The 16,740-nt window shown below is 38.6% G+C and overlaps 1 protein-coding gene across 2 annotated transcripts; it reads left to right on the top strand.

Annotated features, from left to right (window-relative positions):
• The first annotated feature begins 2,123 nt into the window (after positions 1-2,123).
• LOC103028433 (transcription factor 12) lies at positions 2,124-15,790 on the top strand. 2 transcript variants are annotated; one of them, XM_007244352.4, is made up of 12 exons: positions 2,124-2,372; positions 6,004-6,103; positions 6,973-7,112; positions 7,367-7,511; positions 7,623-7,687; positions 8,643-8,739; positions 9,878-9,951; positions 10,100-10,285; positions 11,447-11,543; positions 11,661-11,889; positions 12,907-13,136; positions 14,955-15,790. In XM_007244352.4, the coding sequence occupies exons 1-12, from the start codon at positions 2,301-2,303 to the stop codon at positions 15,098-15,100; spliced, it is 1,581 nt and encodes a 526-aa protein (XP_007244414.3). In that variant the 5' UTR covers positions 2,124-2,300; the 3' UTR covers positions 15,101-15,790. The 2 variants fall into 2 exon arrangements, with proteins under 2 accessions (XP_007244414.3, XP_007244413.3); XM_007244351.4 differs by having other exon boundaries at positions 2,125-2,372; positions 12,904-13,136.
• Positions 15,791-16,740: the final 950 nt, after the last annotated feature.

Consider the following 16,740-nt stretch of genomic DNA (forward strand, 5'->3'; position numbering starts at 1 on the left):
GTCTCAAGCCATGTTCTTCAGGGCCCTTCACATCTAAAAACTAGTAAACACATGCTCTACATTTTAAGGCTCTGAGAACAAGGCTTGTGGTCGTTAACAGGCAGGGTCACATTAAATCATTCAGGATGAGGTAATCCATGCTGTTGAAACACCATGAAGGATTCTATGTGTTCAATAGCAGCCCATCAAAAGTTGGCTTGCCAGGTTATTCTTGTAAAAATAACACTTTTTTATACAGATATAGTTTTTGGAGAGCGGGGCAACAAATGCAACATTAAATCTGTGCCTGTTGTAATTTATTAGCTGACATTTTACATTGTTACAATGTTTACATTTGTTACAATTTAGAATGACATACCGGTAGTCGATTGAAAGCTTGCGGTTGCAACTGCAGCCTTCAGTTGACTTCATAGGTAGCTGAAGATTTATTCAGGCAGGTTGTTATTGTCTTGTTTTTGTGACATTCACCTCTGTCTCATACCTTCTTTTCTCCTGCAGGGTGACGCGTGCTTTCTTGGGTCAGCCATTCAACAACAGACAGGTCGGCAGACAGTAAATCAGGGATTAAGTCATGGTGGAAGACCACAAGAGGTAATGAGGAAAAAGCACCACAGGAGACACCCAGACAGAGCAGGGGAATAAAAATAACTTCACTCCTGCTCCCACCCTCTCAGACTCATCCCACAACACGTGCTAGTTTACCTGAAGCTGTCTGAGTCGGAGTCTACAGAGGAAGTAGGTCAGAAGACAAAACAGGACACCACTTAGTGGCTTAGAGTGAAAACGCCTGATCTGTTTTATGAATAAAGGCTGTTTGCAGGTTTTTTCGTCCTCTTGACTCTCAACTGTATTACTCTGTATTTGTTAATGAGTAAGAGTAGAGTACTGTCTCATTTATCTGTATTATATGTACACTATTGGTACAGTATGTTTTCCTGGCTTGTGTACCGTACTGTGTTTCACTGTAAAGACAGGCCATGTGTGTGTGGTGCACCGAAGCCTTGGAGCAATACACTCACCATGCACTTTATTAGAAACACATGTACATCCACTCATTCAATAACCAGGCAATCATGTGGCAGCTGTGCAGAACATAAAATCATGAAGATACAAGTCAGCAACTTTGGATCATGTTACTGTGGACCATTAGAATAGATGTTTCAGCATAGCAGCATGTACACTTTAATGAGAATGCAATAAAACATATCAAGTAAGCCATATTTCTGGAGATGGAATAGCTTTGTTGATGGAGGACAACAGAGAATGATTGGAGCTGACAGAAATGCTACAGTAGCTCTGTTCAGTTAGTTTGAGCAGAAAACTGGAGCTGAATCTGGGTCCCTTTTATTTTGATGAAAAGGTAAACCATTTTGTATTAAAACATAAGCTGCATTTTTACTGTTGGAACATAATTCTTACTTGACAAACTGGGAATCCAGTGGTGGAAAAAAAATACTTTGCCTCTATTTATTTAGGCACTGGTGGACTGGACAGGAGGGTGGACTGAGATGCTAGTTCTGGGAGATAGGGGTGGGCCTACCATATGAGTCCAACATTAATTACATTTATGGCTTTATATCAAAAGCACAGAAAGGAATAAAAAGCATGGTAAAGTTGTTTCTACAGTCACTGGGTTGAACGGATGCGGTCTTTAACATTTTGCATTTTTAAGGCAAAACTACCAGCTGTTATAAAGCAATGTTATAAGCACTTTCTAGAACATTTCCAACTATTCAATGTAATAACCTGTTCTGTTATACCATTTAGAGGCATTGAGAAAATCTAGCTTTTGTTATCTTCTCTGTAAACAATACTAAATTAGAATTTTCCAAAATCAGAAATTATGTTTCACGTTCATTTCTTACCATCTTAATATTTTAATTGTGCAGCAACTTAAACAAAAGAAAAAAACACATGTCCACACCCTCCTCCCCATTCACAATCTACGCACTTCAACATAATTTCTCTGCTTTGTGGACAGCTGAGTTTAATTGTAGAAAGGCTGATCAAAGCTGATCTACACTCTCCTCCCCCTCCATCCTGCCTTACATGGTTTGTCCCAGTCTCAGCAGCCTCCCCCACGCACGCCTGTGGCAGTGGTTGGGTCTTGCTTTGCATTAGCAGTGTGGGAGTAGGTGTAAAGTCAGAGAAGCAAGGCTGTGAGGAGGAGAGAAGAGCTCTGAGCTGCTGAGGCTGAGGCTGACACTGAGACTGAGCTGAGTGAGGGAGAACAGTTCTGGGAAGTTTTCTGAGCAGAGGACACCTGAAGGCACTGAGGAGGGGATTTAGTAATAGCAGTCATGTTTTGTGCATTTCCTGGCCCTGGGTCAGCCAGCAACTCTATGATGTATCACTATGGCAATGGAAAAGGGGTGAGTTGTGGCATTTCTGTGGCAAGTCTGTCTGCTTTATATTAAGTAGCCAAAGCAGTGTTTTTGGTATATGGATGTTATGCATGACTGCGTACTACAATTATGATATTGATATAAATATGAGTGTAGACTGGTTTTAATAGTCTGTCAGATATAGTTTATATGATACCAGATAAAAGCTTGAGTCAGCCAGGGTCAGCCAGAAACTCAATTACTAAACTAAAGTAATGTTATACTCTGAACAAAAATGGTTCTATAGGGAAAAGGGGTTCTTTGCAGCATTCAGTTAGTTATGAATTGTGAAGGTTTTATTTCAGGTAACACTTAAATAATCCATATTTAGGGTTCATGGCAATGAGAAAATTATGCGTTTTGAGACTTCCACCCACTTGTGTCTACATTAAAAACTGTATACAGCACAATTGCAAGGGTTAAATCAACACATGTTATAGTGTTAAACGCAATACCTAACACTAATGGTGTTGATTTAACACTGGCAAACTGCCTATGTAGTTTTTTACACAAGGTCTTCAGCAATATTCTGGAAATTGGCAAATGTATATACAACAATACTAAAGGGAAATTCTCAATGCAAAGCTTACTTTGCCAATTAGGGACAAGTAAACAAGATATCAGATATGCTTATAATATGTATATAGATATAGAGCACTCTGTATAACATATGTATAACATTTGAAGCTCTTTACATATATACAAACATATATAAAGCATCTTTATGTGTATTCAAGGGTAGACTGTGCATAAGAGATTGTTTGTATTCAGTACACTTTAGTACTTTATTTCTATATAAATAAAATATATCAACATATTTTCATCTAACATACTTTACATAATGGCTTAAAGAGTTGCTGATGTGCTCACATGTAGTGTATGTGTGTACTGTCTTGTGTATGTGAAAATGATTGTGCACCTTATACCCTGTAGTATCAATGCATAATTATGTAATGCAGTGACCGTTTTTGTTTTGGTAATGCTTTATTATAATTATATAGTTAAATATATCTTAACTAATAGTTAATTGACACTAGTAATGCCTATTAATCATTACAAATATTTCTAACTAATATCTCAATTCATTTCTCAATACTTAACAGGATGTACAAAAATCTTAAGCATTCAAATCTAGTAATGTATAACAATGACTTAGTTAGTTTTAGACATTACATAAAGAGTTAACAATGTTTATTACTGTTGTAAATACTGTTAATGTTTGTACTCTTGTTGTAGAGTGTTACCTTTATTTTTATTCTTTTTTTTTGTTTTGTTTAACCAAACAAGTTCATGTCAAAGTGATTGTATACATCCACCCAAACCTGCTCGATCCTCTTTCTACACACAAGCAATTCTTTGTAAAAAGAACTCATCTGCTCGTGCAGTAGTTCAAAGTTTGTTTGGAGCCTCTGGCACAGTGCACCTACTACTTTCATGCTTCTCCTTGGCTGCTGTTGGCTTTCGGGGCTTAACTTTAGAAGTCGGAGAGCAGCCTATCCGACTTCTAAAGTCCGAACCCAGCTGTAGTAGAGAGTGGGATGTATTTTTTTATTTTTTTGCCGTGAGGTGAAATGCCCTGGTTGGTATTTGGCTGAACTCTGGCAGATGTTTTTTCCCCATGCTCTCCACCCCATTACAACAGTGCACAGCCCCCTCTTTGATCTGCACACATGGTAAGTGCCTCCAGACGGGCATGGATGACACAGAGCGAGGGGGGAAAAAATGAGTTGCACATGTGCAGGGCTGATTTGGGCTCAGACGAAAGAGTTTTCGGGCCAAGCAGTCAGTGAGCTTTTAATGAAACGTGTTTCATTGAATCCAGCCTTTTGTATGGCATGAGCCATTCGCAGATACATTCCTGCACAGTGCCTCTCTGCTTTGGTTTCTGTGGTAGTGTTTTCACTGGCTCGGGCACACACTTGCTCAACGTCATGCCTGTAAGTATCCCTGCTGCTTGGATGAGAAGACTTCTTTGATCTTCATCTTACCGAGTGCTTTGATATCTGATAAAGTCTGGGTCAGAAAGTCAAGCCAAGAGACAGAGAAAGAAAGAGAGAAGGTATCATCTCTTTCTTGGCCAAGGCACTTCCGTAATGACCCTGGCGGGTGAGAGAGGTCAAGCTGAGGGTTTCTAAGATTATTAACGGGTCACGAAGCCAGCCACTACTGACGGGGGGCAACTGGATTGATCCCGCACTATATGCTGCACACCGTGGATTAGTGCGTAAAGCTTGGCTGAGGCTGACTCGGCCCAATCCTTTTGGGAAAGGAGCCAATCAAGGTCAGCGCTGCTGCGCTTTCTGGGTCATGCGTCTGTGAATGGGGCAATCGTCTTGCAGGAGTCTGGTTCCAGAAGGCCACAGCCCAGGCCATGCACGTGCCATTGATGTGGTCCAAGCAGGCCTGTGGTCATTTCCTGCAGTGGGAGGGAGAAGGAGAGAGAGGGAGAGAGGGAGGGAAGTGAGAGATCAAAGCACAAAGCAGGTGCATAGCAGGCTGAGAGGAGGCTTCAAGTGTCGGTGTGTGAAATTAATTAAGCTAGCCACATGAAATCTGTGTTAACGACTGTTATATACAGCTGACATATGTATTGAATAAAAGATAAAACACATATGGGCACAGTATGGGAAACTGTACACAACATTATCAAACAATGAGGAAAGCCAAGAATTGTTTTTTCATGAAAAATGTGATATGTAAATGTATAAATTGGCAAAAGCAATACAAATAAAAAAACTGTGGTAGTGAAATATAGTTTATTAATGTGAAAGTTTACAAAGTAAAATTTACAAGTAAAAATTCTTGTTGTTTTAATATTAGATTAATTAGTTTTGTATGGTAAATGACCAGATCGTTATAACTGATTATAGATCCATAATAATGCATAATAATATATTCATCTAATGTTAATAATAGAACTTTAATAAACAAGTTGAATTTCTGTTTCTATTTATGGCCTTTAGGCCCCACTGTATTGAGCTAATCATAACAGAAAACTCATAGTTTATAGTCATAGATTATCAAGAGTATCTATTTTAAAACCCTGTTATTTGTTTCTGTATTAGGTGAAAACATAGCCAATTCTAAATCCACACTTTGACACTTTAAAGAACAACTGTACAGTTGCTGGAAGAAAATCAGAATGATTATGCTTACAGGCAGTGGTGCTATGCAGTTGCTATGGTGCTCCAGGTGGTTGTTAAAGTCTTTAGGTGGTTGCTTGGGCTTTGCTAAGTAGTTTATGTGGATGGATTCTGCTCCATCCACATAAACACATGCATGTGAGGGTGAGGGAGAGAGGAACAGTGTGCATCTGATGTATGTGCCAGAATACACTTGCTCTACCATATTTAGATATAATTTTACATTTTATTATATGTTATACTCTTATAATAGTGTTACCATTATTTTTGGAGACAGGAAAGGCCAAGAGTGTACAAAAGTGATTTTTTCTTATTTTTTTGTGTTAGATGTTCAGTGTGGACATTGAAGCCAATGATAATCAAATCATATTGTACTTTTTTTTAGATTTTCCAAAATTATTAGAGAAAAAAAAACACAAAATCATGCAAATTTGACTGGAACACCATAAATGTGTTTGTTGTTTTTTTTATGACAGGTGTACTCCCCATCTCCAAATGCAGAGGAGCTGAAAAGGGATCCTGCACCCTACTCGTCATTCAGACTGCCCAACACAAACTTCACAAACACATATTTTGGTAAATCAACCTTTTGTATGCCTCAACAATGTGTTCTATCAATTTTCAATTTCTAGTCTAAATGGCTTTAGTAGACCAGAGACAACTATTGTGTGTGTGAAAATGTGTGTGTATTTGTGTGTGTGTGTGTGTGTGAGAGTGTGTGTTAGAAGTGTTCTGTTCTTGAAATGTGTTTTACTCTCAAGGACACCACGGTCCCTTGGGAGGGAGAATGAAATAAGATATCCTCTACAGTATACACTCCTCTGCTGTTTCAAGGACTTCTTTGGGGCAGGGGTGGGGGTACAGAAAAGCGTATACACACACACACACACACACACACACACACCCACAAACTACACAGACTGTGTTTTCTCAGCTGCTTGGGAAGCTTGGTTGGTTCATATTTTGAGAAGAAAGTCAGGCATTTACAGCCAAACCGAAAATCATTTTGAAAGTCACAAAGGAAAGCACTGTGAATTGAGTTCCTCTTATTAACTGGGCTTTAGAAGTTCTCTCCTGAGCTTTTGAGTTCTTTGCCACACTTTTGAGTACTGCCAAAGCCAATACACAGTAGTGGACTACTTTAGGACTGGGCCAAAGACTATATACACTCCTGATTTGACAGGAATGCAGTTTGACGTTTGCTTTGAGTTGCAAATTATATTGTGAAACTGCAGAAAAAGAAAGTGGCATTAGCAAGTTACACCTTCCATTATTGCTTCATTTACTTTCCATTCCCTGAATGCTGCTTATTATTCTTGCTGTAATCATCCTTCACAGTCGTCCTTCTCAGTTCCTAGTCTTACGGAAAAGTCTGTGAAAACAAGGGGAAAAGAACTCGTACTTAGGTCTTGTTTTCATTAGTTTATTTTGTCATTTGCTTTTAGATGGGCCAAACAGCTCCACAGACCCCTGGAGCTCATCCAGTGGGATCAGCCCATCAGGCCATGGAGGCATGCTGGGATCATCACCATCCAGCCAATCACCGCCTGGGAACTACTGCAACCTTCCAACACACGATCGTCTGGTATGACGTTAATTCACAGTGCAGATGTGTGGCTTCTGAGATAGTATGAATGTTTAAAAATCAGCATTACCCAGAAAGTGTGCAAATTAAAAGGAAAATCATGGTGAGACACAATGAGAAAGCTTCCAGGCTGTGTAGGCCTTAAAAACAGTAAACACTGACAGTACTGTTTGGCCTCCAGGGCTGACTTTTTTGTTTTTAAAATTTTCAAACTCTTATATTCAATATTAAAACCCATTATTCATTTTTCACAGAACATACTGCCAAATTCAGCAGTACCTGAAGTCAACAAGCATCTCCCACCAATGTCTACATTTCACAGAGGTTCCGACAGTACTGCACTTTTTGTGCCTGCATCACCACATTCTGCAGCTCCAAATGCCACAGACAGGTCCATGGGTGAGTAATAGTATATAGTTAAAATAATCATTATTAAAATGAACTGTAATGCCTTCATTGTAGTGATATTTAATTATTTTTGTGATGAATTATCTGTGTAAATGCTTTCAGGTGGTCAAGGGCATCATGTTGGAGGCTCACACACTGGAGACGCTCTTGGAAAAGCCCTGGCTTCTGTAAGAACTCACTTATTACAACAGTAACCAAGACTTTCAACTATACTATACTAGGGTCTAAGAAAATATTGATTTATTGAAGTATTGTGATTTTTTGATTTGCAATCAAAATTTTAAAATCACAGTATTTTTTTAATTATTACTTGAGAGCAGTCATTAGATCTCATTGTAAAAGTTTAATTTTACTAATATTTTACATATTTAATACTGTATTTTCATATTATAACAGATTTCCTAAAAAATGGATTTAAAAAAATAAAAATTGCAATATAGTGCCTTGCTCACAATATTGCAATATATTTCAATATATTGAATCACAACCCCTGTATCATGACACCTATCATATCTCTACCATACGTTCTTGCCAATACACAGTGCTATTAAAGATGAAGTATGTCTGGGTCATCATAGTAAGGCTTGTCACATTTAAATTAGTATAAACTATGATTATGTTTTCACATTTGTTTACATATTTTCACTATGTACTACTAAAATGAGGAATTTAAAGATGAAAACATTTACTTATTGCCATTGTTGCCCAAAAACTCAATTTAGACCTTTTTTAATATGTCAGTTGTTCTTTAGATTGTGTACAATTTTAATGGTAGGTCTACCAATAGAAGTTATTCAGAATGGAATAATTTTTGCAAGTTAAAAGAATGTTATCCATTCTCCGATGCAGTAATGTGGCCAGTGGCGATTGAGTGTATTTCTGGCTCGTGTGATATAAGGGACTGTAAATCCTGGGTGGTAAAAAGATCAGGATTGATGATGTAATTTACTTCACAACATTTTCACCTAAGACCCTGAGGTGTTGAGAAAAGGGCTTCCAAGAGATGACAAGTTGTGCTTTTAAAATGATGCATGCGCTGTCACTGAGATCCCTGCTTAACCCCACCTCCCTCCCTGCGTCTCTTTAAACACCCTTCTCTCTGTCCCTCTCTCTCTGTGCTAGATTTATTCCCCTGATCACACCAGTAGCAGTTTTCCATCCAGTTCCTCCACTCCGGGGAGATCTCCATCACCTCTGGCTGCTTCTACAGTCTCAGCAGGTAAAATGCATCAAGGAGGTCAAACAGCTTTTCCTTTTATCTGGAGCTGAAACTGGCCAGGATTGCTAGTGAGACCATTGACTGTAGAACTGTAGTTTATGCACAGTACTATTTATAGCGTTTCAGTAACAAGCCTGCTCTTATAATAAATCATCACAAATGCTATAGTACAGAAGCCTGCAGGATTTACGGTTTGCACTGTTAAAAATAAAGGTTCTTTTTTTTTCAAGCAGTGCCATAGGAAAAGCACTTTTGGTTCCATAAATAAAGCCATTAGCATATTTGTAATAGAGATGTGAGAGTCTAGAAAACACTTTTTTTTCACAATTTAAATCTGTTCACACTTCTATACCTTTATTACAAACATGGTTCTTAATGGAGCTAAAAGTGGTCCTTATATGGCGTTCCTCAAAAAGCCATTTAGCGCACCTTTTTTAAAAGAGCATAAATCCTTCAGGCTTCTACATTATAGCATTTTTGAGAAACTATAATTGGCTGTAATTATAGAAGTATAGTGATAATAATTGATTAATTTAATAATATAATTAAAAGTTTTAACATTAGTGCTTTTACACCTAACATGTTGGTCCTGACCTTCAGACCTTCAAATTAATTCAGTTTAATTGTGTTTCATTTTTTTAATTGGTTTTGACTTTCAGATAACCAGAAATCTGACTATCATGTACATGTGCATCTTACAGCAGAATGGGAATAACAATTTACACTGGAGGATTCCTGTATCTACTGTAATTGTAGATTAATCCCTATTTATAAACGGAAACAAAAATTTGATATGCTCATTCTGCTGTGTAATGTGCACACACATAAAGGAAATTGGATTCAGACTAGACCAGGAGGTAGAATTTGGCTCCAAACTGTATGGAATTGGCAACAGACCTTTTTCCAAAGCATTCCAAGCAATCAATGTCAAGTATAGGAAGACACAGCTAACGTAGTTTGGTAATTATGACAAGACATAAAACAGGACAAAGTTTTTATTGTACCAGAAATTTAAAAGACCAAATGTATACAATATAACAAACACATGAACAACCTTAGAATTAGTCATTGAGGTGATCAGGTGAGGTTGTCAATTTTATCTCATTCCATCTCACTCGTCAATCCATATTTTTTTCAGGAGCCAACCAGTGGTCTCGATCAGCTGGTCATCCATCGCTGCCGTCCAACTACGATAACTCCCTGCAGTCACTGGTAAATTTCTGTTTTAGCTGTGAACTCTGACTAACCTAACTCCTCCTGAATGTTCAGCCAGACTGCATTAAAGCTGTTTCCAAAAACAACATGGTGATTTCACATCTTTCCTAACTCAGAGTTCCCATGTTTGCTTTCTGCATTGCAGATTGAGGACCGATTGGACAGACTAGACGATGCCATTCATGTTCTACGAAACCACGCAGTGGGAGGGACAAATATCTCCTTATCCAATGACCTACGATGCCTAATCGAACAGACACAACACGGATCAGTCACAATGAGGTCTAACTACCCCATCTCAGGACTAGTTACAAATGGATTACCAACAGATGTAAGTACGGCTTATCTCTTACATTAACTGTCTAAGACAGGGGTGTTTACATTGGGCTGGTGTGGCAAATGGTATTACCAGAATTAGCCAGTTGTTTTGTATATTCCCATGCAAGCCAGCCAGCTATATGCATGCACACACTCAACAACATAGGCATTTGGGGATTTGTTTTAAGTACAGATACTGAAACAACAAATAGATTTTCTAATTTACTGTATTTATATGTGTATTCCATGTTTTTATCTGAATTTTCAATTCCGTAATTCAGCCTGTGTTCTCTGTATCGCGGAAACCATAGGTCCCTATATACGTTTTTGTGATATTTTTTTAGATAAAGCAATAACATTGTCAATATCCTCATACTCAAACTGTATTACCCGTGTGCGGCAAAAGAGGGAGTTGTTAAGCTGTAGAATTAAAGTGCTCTTGTGACGTAACAAGACTGGAGGCAGAGTGAGGTAGAGGTACACAGTAAACGCAACTAATTCTTAGTCTAGGAAAACATAAGAGCTTTAACTAATTCATGCTTTTAATTGATCAGATTTAACATCAACATCAGAATAGAAAAACGTGTAAATGCACATTTTTGCCATATCGTACACCACTGGTGGACAGGTTTGGCACTCCTGGTCTCAGCAGACATGGAGCTACATATAGCATCGACATTCCAAATTGTGTACAGTGAGTGTAATAAAATGACCTTGCATATTTTCCACGTGCTGAAAGGGCTGGTAAACAGATTCATGTGGCTTGAGTACATTCTCATGACTGCAGTTTTATAACACAGATGTTTTCGTTATACAAAGCACAGAAAAAAACTTCTGATCTTCAAGAAGCTCAGCAGACACACTATATGAACAAAAGTATGAGGACAACTGGTCATTTGTTGTTTCTTGGGAAATCGAGGGTATTAAGCAAGAGTTTATCTGGCTTTTGTTGGAGTAACTGTCTCTACTGTCCAGAAAAAGCCTTTTACTAGATTTTGAAGTATTTCAGTGAGGATTATTTATATTCAGCAACAACCACTTTAAGGAGGTCAGGATATTGCCCTACCCTATCAGCCCCAACTATCCAATTCAAAAGTATTGGATGGAGCACCATCCTTTAAAATACCATTTAGGTAAAATGTCATTAACAGTTTCTGCTTTTGTGTCTTGACAGATGTCAGCTGACCCGGGTGAGGCTGCTCATTTGGCCATGCACTCCTCAGCAGCTCCTTCATCTTCTGATCTGACCAACCACGTAGACAGTTTCAGAGGTATGTATTTGTTCATTGTTTTCTCCTTAAACTGTTTTAAATAGTTCATTAACGCAGCATAATGTATGTGTTTTTACTAACAATAAATGTCTCACTGATAAGAGTTGTCCCCCTCAGCTCTGGCTGCAGGGCTGCTCTCTAACTTGTCTCCAGGCCCTCTGGAGGTGAAAGTGGAGCCATCCGATGGGGAGGAATATAGACTGCACCAGGCACACTCCGTCCACCCGTCTCATTCATCTCATTCCAGCTGTCTGTCTCACCTCTCCTCTGATGGCATGCACTCTGATGCAGAGAGTGACACAAGAGATCCAGAAATGCACAGTGTTGATACTGCCACAAGGAACAGGTGATGGCCGCCCATATCAGCAAAAAAAATCCATTTTCATCACCTTTACATCTTTACATACTCACACTATTTTGTGTAATAGAAAATTAAATACAGTGTGACAAATAATAAAGGAGGTATGTTGTTATGAGGTGTGCAGTACAGTTTGTAGTAACCACAGCTACAATGATTTTTAAAAGTAATGAACAAACACCCAAACTTGCCACAAGAGGGCAACAGGGAACTACAATAGAACTGTATAGGTTTATGAACAGAGTGAAAACCTGCTACTTAGTGACTGTTATTTATTGACCTGCTTTTTATTACATTTTTTTAGATCAGTTTGATTCTATTTTGTTTGTCTTTTAAAATCTTGATTTCATTTGAATAAAACAAATGGAAAATAAAACATGAGCTAAAAACAAAAAGCCAAAAACTGCATTTCAAATCATGTTGATATGCTGCGTTCCATTATGTCCCATATTTTGAAGGTCAGATGTCTGTGTTCCAGTTTACCACAGTCATTAACCATTGTTTTTGGTGAATCTAATCATAATATGTAACACATTTTTGGTCCCAGGTATCATTGTTAGCTTTGTTACATGCTACCATTGTTAGCATTAAAAGCTGTTGATACCAATGCTTTATGCAGTTTTTTGCACGTCCAAACACCATAAAACAACATAGAAATATGTAGAGAGATAGTACTTTGTAGTAGTACTAGAGTACTTTGTGTATTACTTACTATTAATTACTCAGAAATAGAGAGAAGTGAAAATAAACTTTATAATGCTGCTTTTACTACTGTTGATGTGCGATGTAGCCATCTTGAATTCTAAACAATGGGTAGGGCAAAAAAAAAAATCTTTCCAATTAAAATTTTCTACTTTAAACCCGTACATTTCAGAAGAATAAGATTAACATTAAAAAGTCATACACAAAAGAACATCATTCAGATGAATAAACTTTTACTTACAGCATTTCTCTTTGTATTTGTGTGTGTCCGTGTGGGCCTGCCTGGATATATGTATACAGCAGCATCCACGAGGAAGAGGAGCTCTCTCCAGAGCAGAAGGCTGAGCGGGAGAAGGATAGAAGGATGGCGAATAACGCCCGCGAGCGTCTGCGTGTGAGGGACATCAACGAGGCGTTTAAAGAGCTGGGCCGCATGTGCCAGCTGCATCTGAAGAGCGATAAACCCCAGACCAAACTGCTCATCCTCCACCAAGCCGTCACTGTCATCCTCAGCCTAGAGCAGCAAGTCCGGGGTAAGCAATCCCAGCTCCCAGAACCAGAAGTTCACTCACTTTATCTGTATATGGGCCTTTACTCTAATAATTACATAACTTATATCAACTTTATAGTAGTAACCAAGAAATTGTAAATAATAATAATAAAATAAAAAAAACATGCTCATGTTCTAAAAAAATAGCTATAAGAAGCTGGGTAAATTGCGGCCATAAAGGAGCATGCACATGGCTAGCAACACTACTCTAATAGGCTGCAGGTATAAATCATTTCCCACAATAACACCACCTCTACCAGCTTGGACTTCTGTCACAATGCGGGTTGGTTCAGGGGATTCATACAGTTTGTGCTAATGGGCCTCCCGACCTGTGTAGTAAAGCCACTTCAGATAGTTCAGAATGCAGCAGCACATCTGGTCTTCAACCAGCCAAAATGTTCACATGTCACCCCACTATTATTGAGCTCCACTGACTACCACTTGCTGCTCGCATTAAATATAAAGCCCTTATGATTGTCTACAAGGTGATGACAGAACAGGCTCATTCCTCCATGCACTCAATCCTAAAGGCTTATAATCCCTCCTGGCCTCCTGGCTCCTCCAGTAAACGTCACCTAGCTTTACCAAACATTCACACAAAGCAATCCAGACTGTTCTTATACAGAGTTCCCCAATGGTGGAACAAACTACCTTCCACTACCAGATCAGGAGAATCTCTCGCTATCTTTAATAAACTCCTGATGATATAACTCTTCAAAGAGCACTTACTCTCTTAACACCTCTAACACACTAGGCCCTGTCAAAAAATGTTTTTGTCCTGAACTGACTGAATGTCCTCTTTTGCTAAATATGCATCATATGCAAGTCACTTTGCATAAAAGTGTCCACTAAATGTAATGTAATATAAAATGATGACTTTGGTCCAATCCCAGTTCTCTTTAGTAGCCCTAACCCTTGTTTTTAAATGTAAAGGGAAAGCCCCTTCCCCTAAGAAGTGGGACAACCCTTCCAGTACCTGATACAGATATATAAGTTCAATGCCCTAGCTGCTGGATAACTAATAAACTTCAAAAGGGGGCAGGTGGTGCAGCAATTAATTGTTATTGCCCATTTTTTCCACTTTAAATGCTGCAGCCTTTGTAGTCGGTTGCACTATTTAAGATGGAATGGGAAAGTTAGCCAGCTAGTGACTGAGTAATGTACTGGCAATTCTATGCTTGTTATATGGAAAATTGGCATAAAACATTGGAATTACACATTAAACTATGATAATATAATGTTTAACAAACAAATGATCCAATTTGTGTGATTCTCACCCTTTTGTCTTGAGTGTGCCTCTCCATCTTAATTTAAAGGACCTTGTAGCCTCAGCCCTTCCCCCTTCCCCCTCCAGCCTAACAAGAATTGGGACACCCTAACCCTAGGCATGCACACACTAAGCAGAGGGGTAGGGCTAAGTGGTAGGGTAAAGGGATGAAATAGGATTGGGCCTTTTTTCATTTTAAACAACAAAATCCAGTTAGGTTACCAATAAAAATACAGATTTTATAAGGTTTTTATTAGATTGTATCTTTAGTAGAGAATGTAACAGATATGCTTGTACAAAATGTGATATTTGGTAGTTATTTGGTAACTAATATGAAATTAGTATGTAATTTATGTAAATATGGAAATGAATAATTCCCAACATAAGTGGGCCAAGATACAGGCCCCTAGGGCTTAAAGACCCATTTATGGCCCACTTACATTATAAGAGTTTTGTTATGCTGAAATCTATTTTTTTAATACTTAGTATGCAGAATAAAACAGCATCAACCTATATGTTTTTTTTCCCCTCCAGAGCGTAACCTGAACCCTAAGGCTGCATGTCTGAGGAGGAGAGAGGAGGAGAAGGTGTCAGCCCTGACGTTGGACCCCCACTCCTTGCATACAGTTATCCACACAACACTGTCTGACCAAATCAACAGCCTGTCTGGACATCTCTGACAGCCATGTGGCATGTGTATGTGTGGGAGTATGTGTGTGACTGTGTATGTGTGTGTGTATCTGGGTTAATTCCATAAATGGCAGTATTTTATCATAACCAGATATGTTTTACCAAATGTACACTCCATTTTTATAGCACTTTCCTAACTATTAGCTATATAATTGACTTTGAATAAAAAATTACATTTTTCCCTAATGTACACTGTTTATATGTACACAGTTACCTGACAAACCAGTTTTTGTTCTCACTTTCAAGTTGCTGATGGAAAACAACACACAGTCCAGAGAGTCTTTAGTATTCTCCATTGGCAATCCCACTCTATGAGATAAGGAAACGAAGAACATTCAAATATTATTCAAATCCAGCCATTGTATACCATTGTTGATATAGTGGACGTCAACGGTGTAGTCGTGTTTGTAAAACTGGTTTTACAGTACTTTTTCTTTGTAAACCTAGGTCTTCGACAATGATCAATTTCTGAAAAAAGTGAATTTTCATGTAACTGATCATATCAATAACATGAGTAGTTTGTCTCTTACATAAGTGATGACATTATGGAATATTGAACAAAACGATATTTTGTTGTGATTTTTTACAAATACATTTTTTACATGTAAAATTAAAAAACTAATATTTCGCTGTATAACTTTCTTCTTTCATAGACTTTTGAAATAAAGTATATAAAAAGAGCTCTGTGAGTTTGTATGTTACTTGGAAGTTTGTTACACACATAGACAGATAGTAGCTATATACAGTATATTTGGTCCATGCCACATACTCCTCATTTTTGTTATTAGGATTTGTTACTTTCAAATGACAATCTTACTAAGGATCATAGCCCAGGTTGGCCATTATTCTGAGAGTTATTATTTTGTTCAAAGATTCTAATTCGATGAATAAATGGGTGTGTATTTTTGAACCACTCTTCTGGAAAGTTCTTGAACCCCTGATCGATCGGATTGTCCACACCCTGACTGATCTCTAATGGTCTGGGGTTCTAGAACCTTGAGCGGAGTGTCCACACCCTGAGTTACCTCTAACGGTCTGGGGATCTAAAACCCTGAGCAGAGTGTCCACACCCTGTCTTATCTCTAACAGTCCAAGGTTCTAGAACTTTAAGCAGAGTGTCCACACCCTGTCTAAACTCCCACGGTCTGGGGTTCCAGAACCCTGAGCGGAGTGTCCACACCCTGACTGAACTCTTAACAGTCTGAGGTTCTAGATCTCTAAGCAGAGTGTCCACACCCTGTCTAAACTCCAACGGTCCGGGGTTCTAGAACCCTGAGCAGAGTTTCCACACCCTGACTGATCTCTAACGGCTTAGTGTTCTAGAATCCTGAGCAGAGTATCCACATCCTGACTAATCTCTAAAGGTTCAGTGTTCTAGAACCCTAAGCAAAGTGTCCACATCCTGACTAATCTCTAACGGTTTAGTGTTCTAGAACCCTAAGCGGAGCGTCCACACCCTGACTGATCTCTAACGGTTAGTTGTCTAGAACCCTAAACGGAGTGTCTACACCCTGACTGAACTCTAACGGTCCGGGGTACTAGAATACTGAGCGGAGTGTCCACACCCTCACTAAACCCTAACGGTCCGGAGTTCTAGAACCCTGAGCAGAGTGTCCACACTCTTAACAGT

The sequence above is a fragment of the Astyanax mexicanus genome, chromosome 2 (genome assembly GCF_023375975.1).
Source record: "Astyanax mexicanus isolate ESR-SI-001 chromosome 2, AstMex3_surface, whole genome shotgun sequence".
Classification (NCBI taxonomy): domain Eukaryota; kingdom Metazoa; phylum Chordata; class Actinopteri; order Characiformes; family Acestrorhamphidae; genus Astyanax; species Astyanax mexicanus.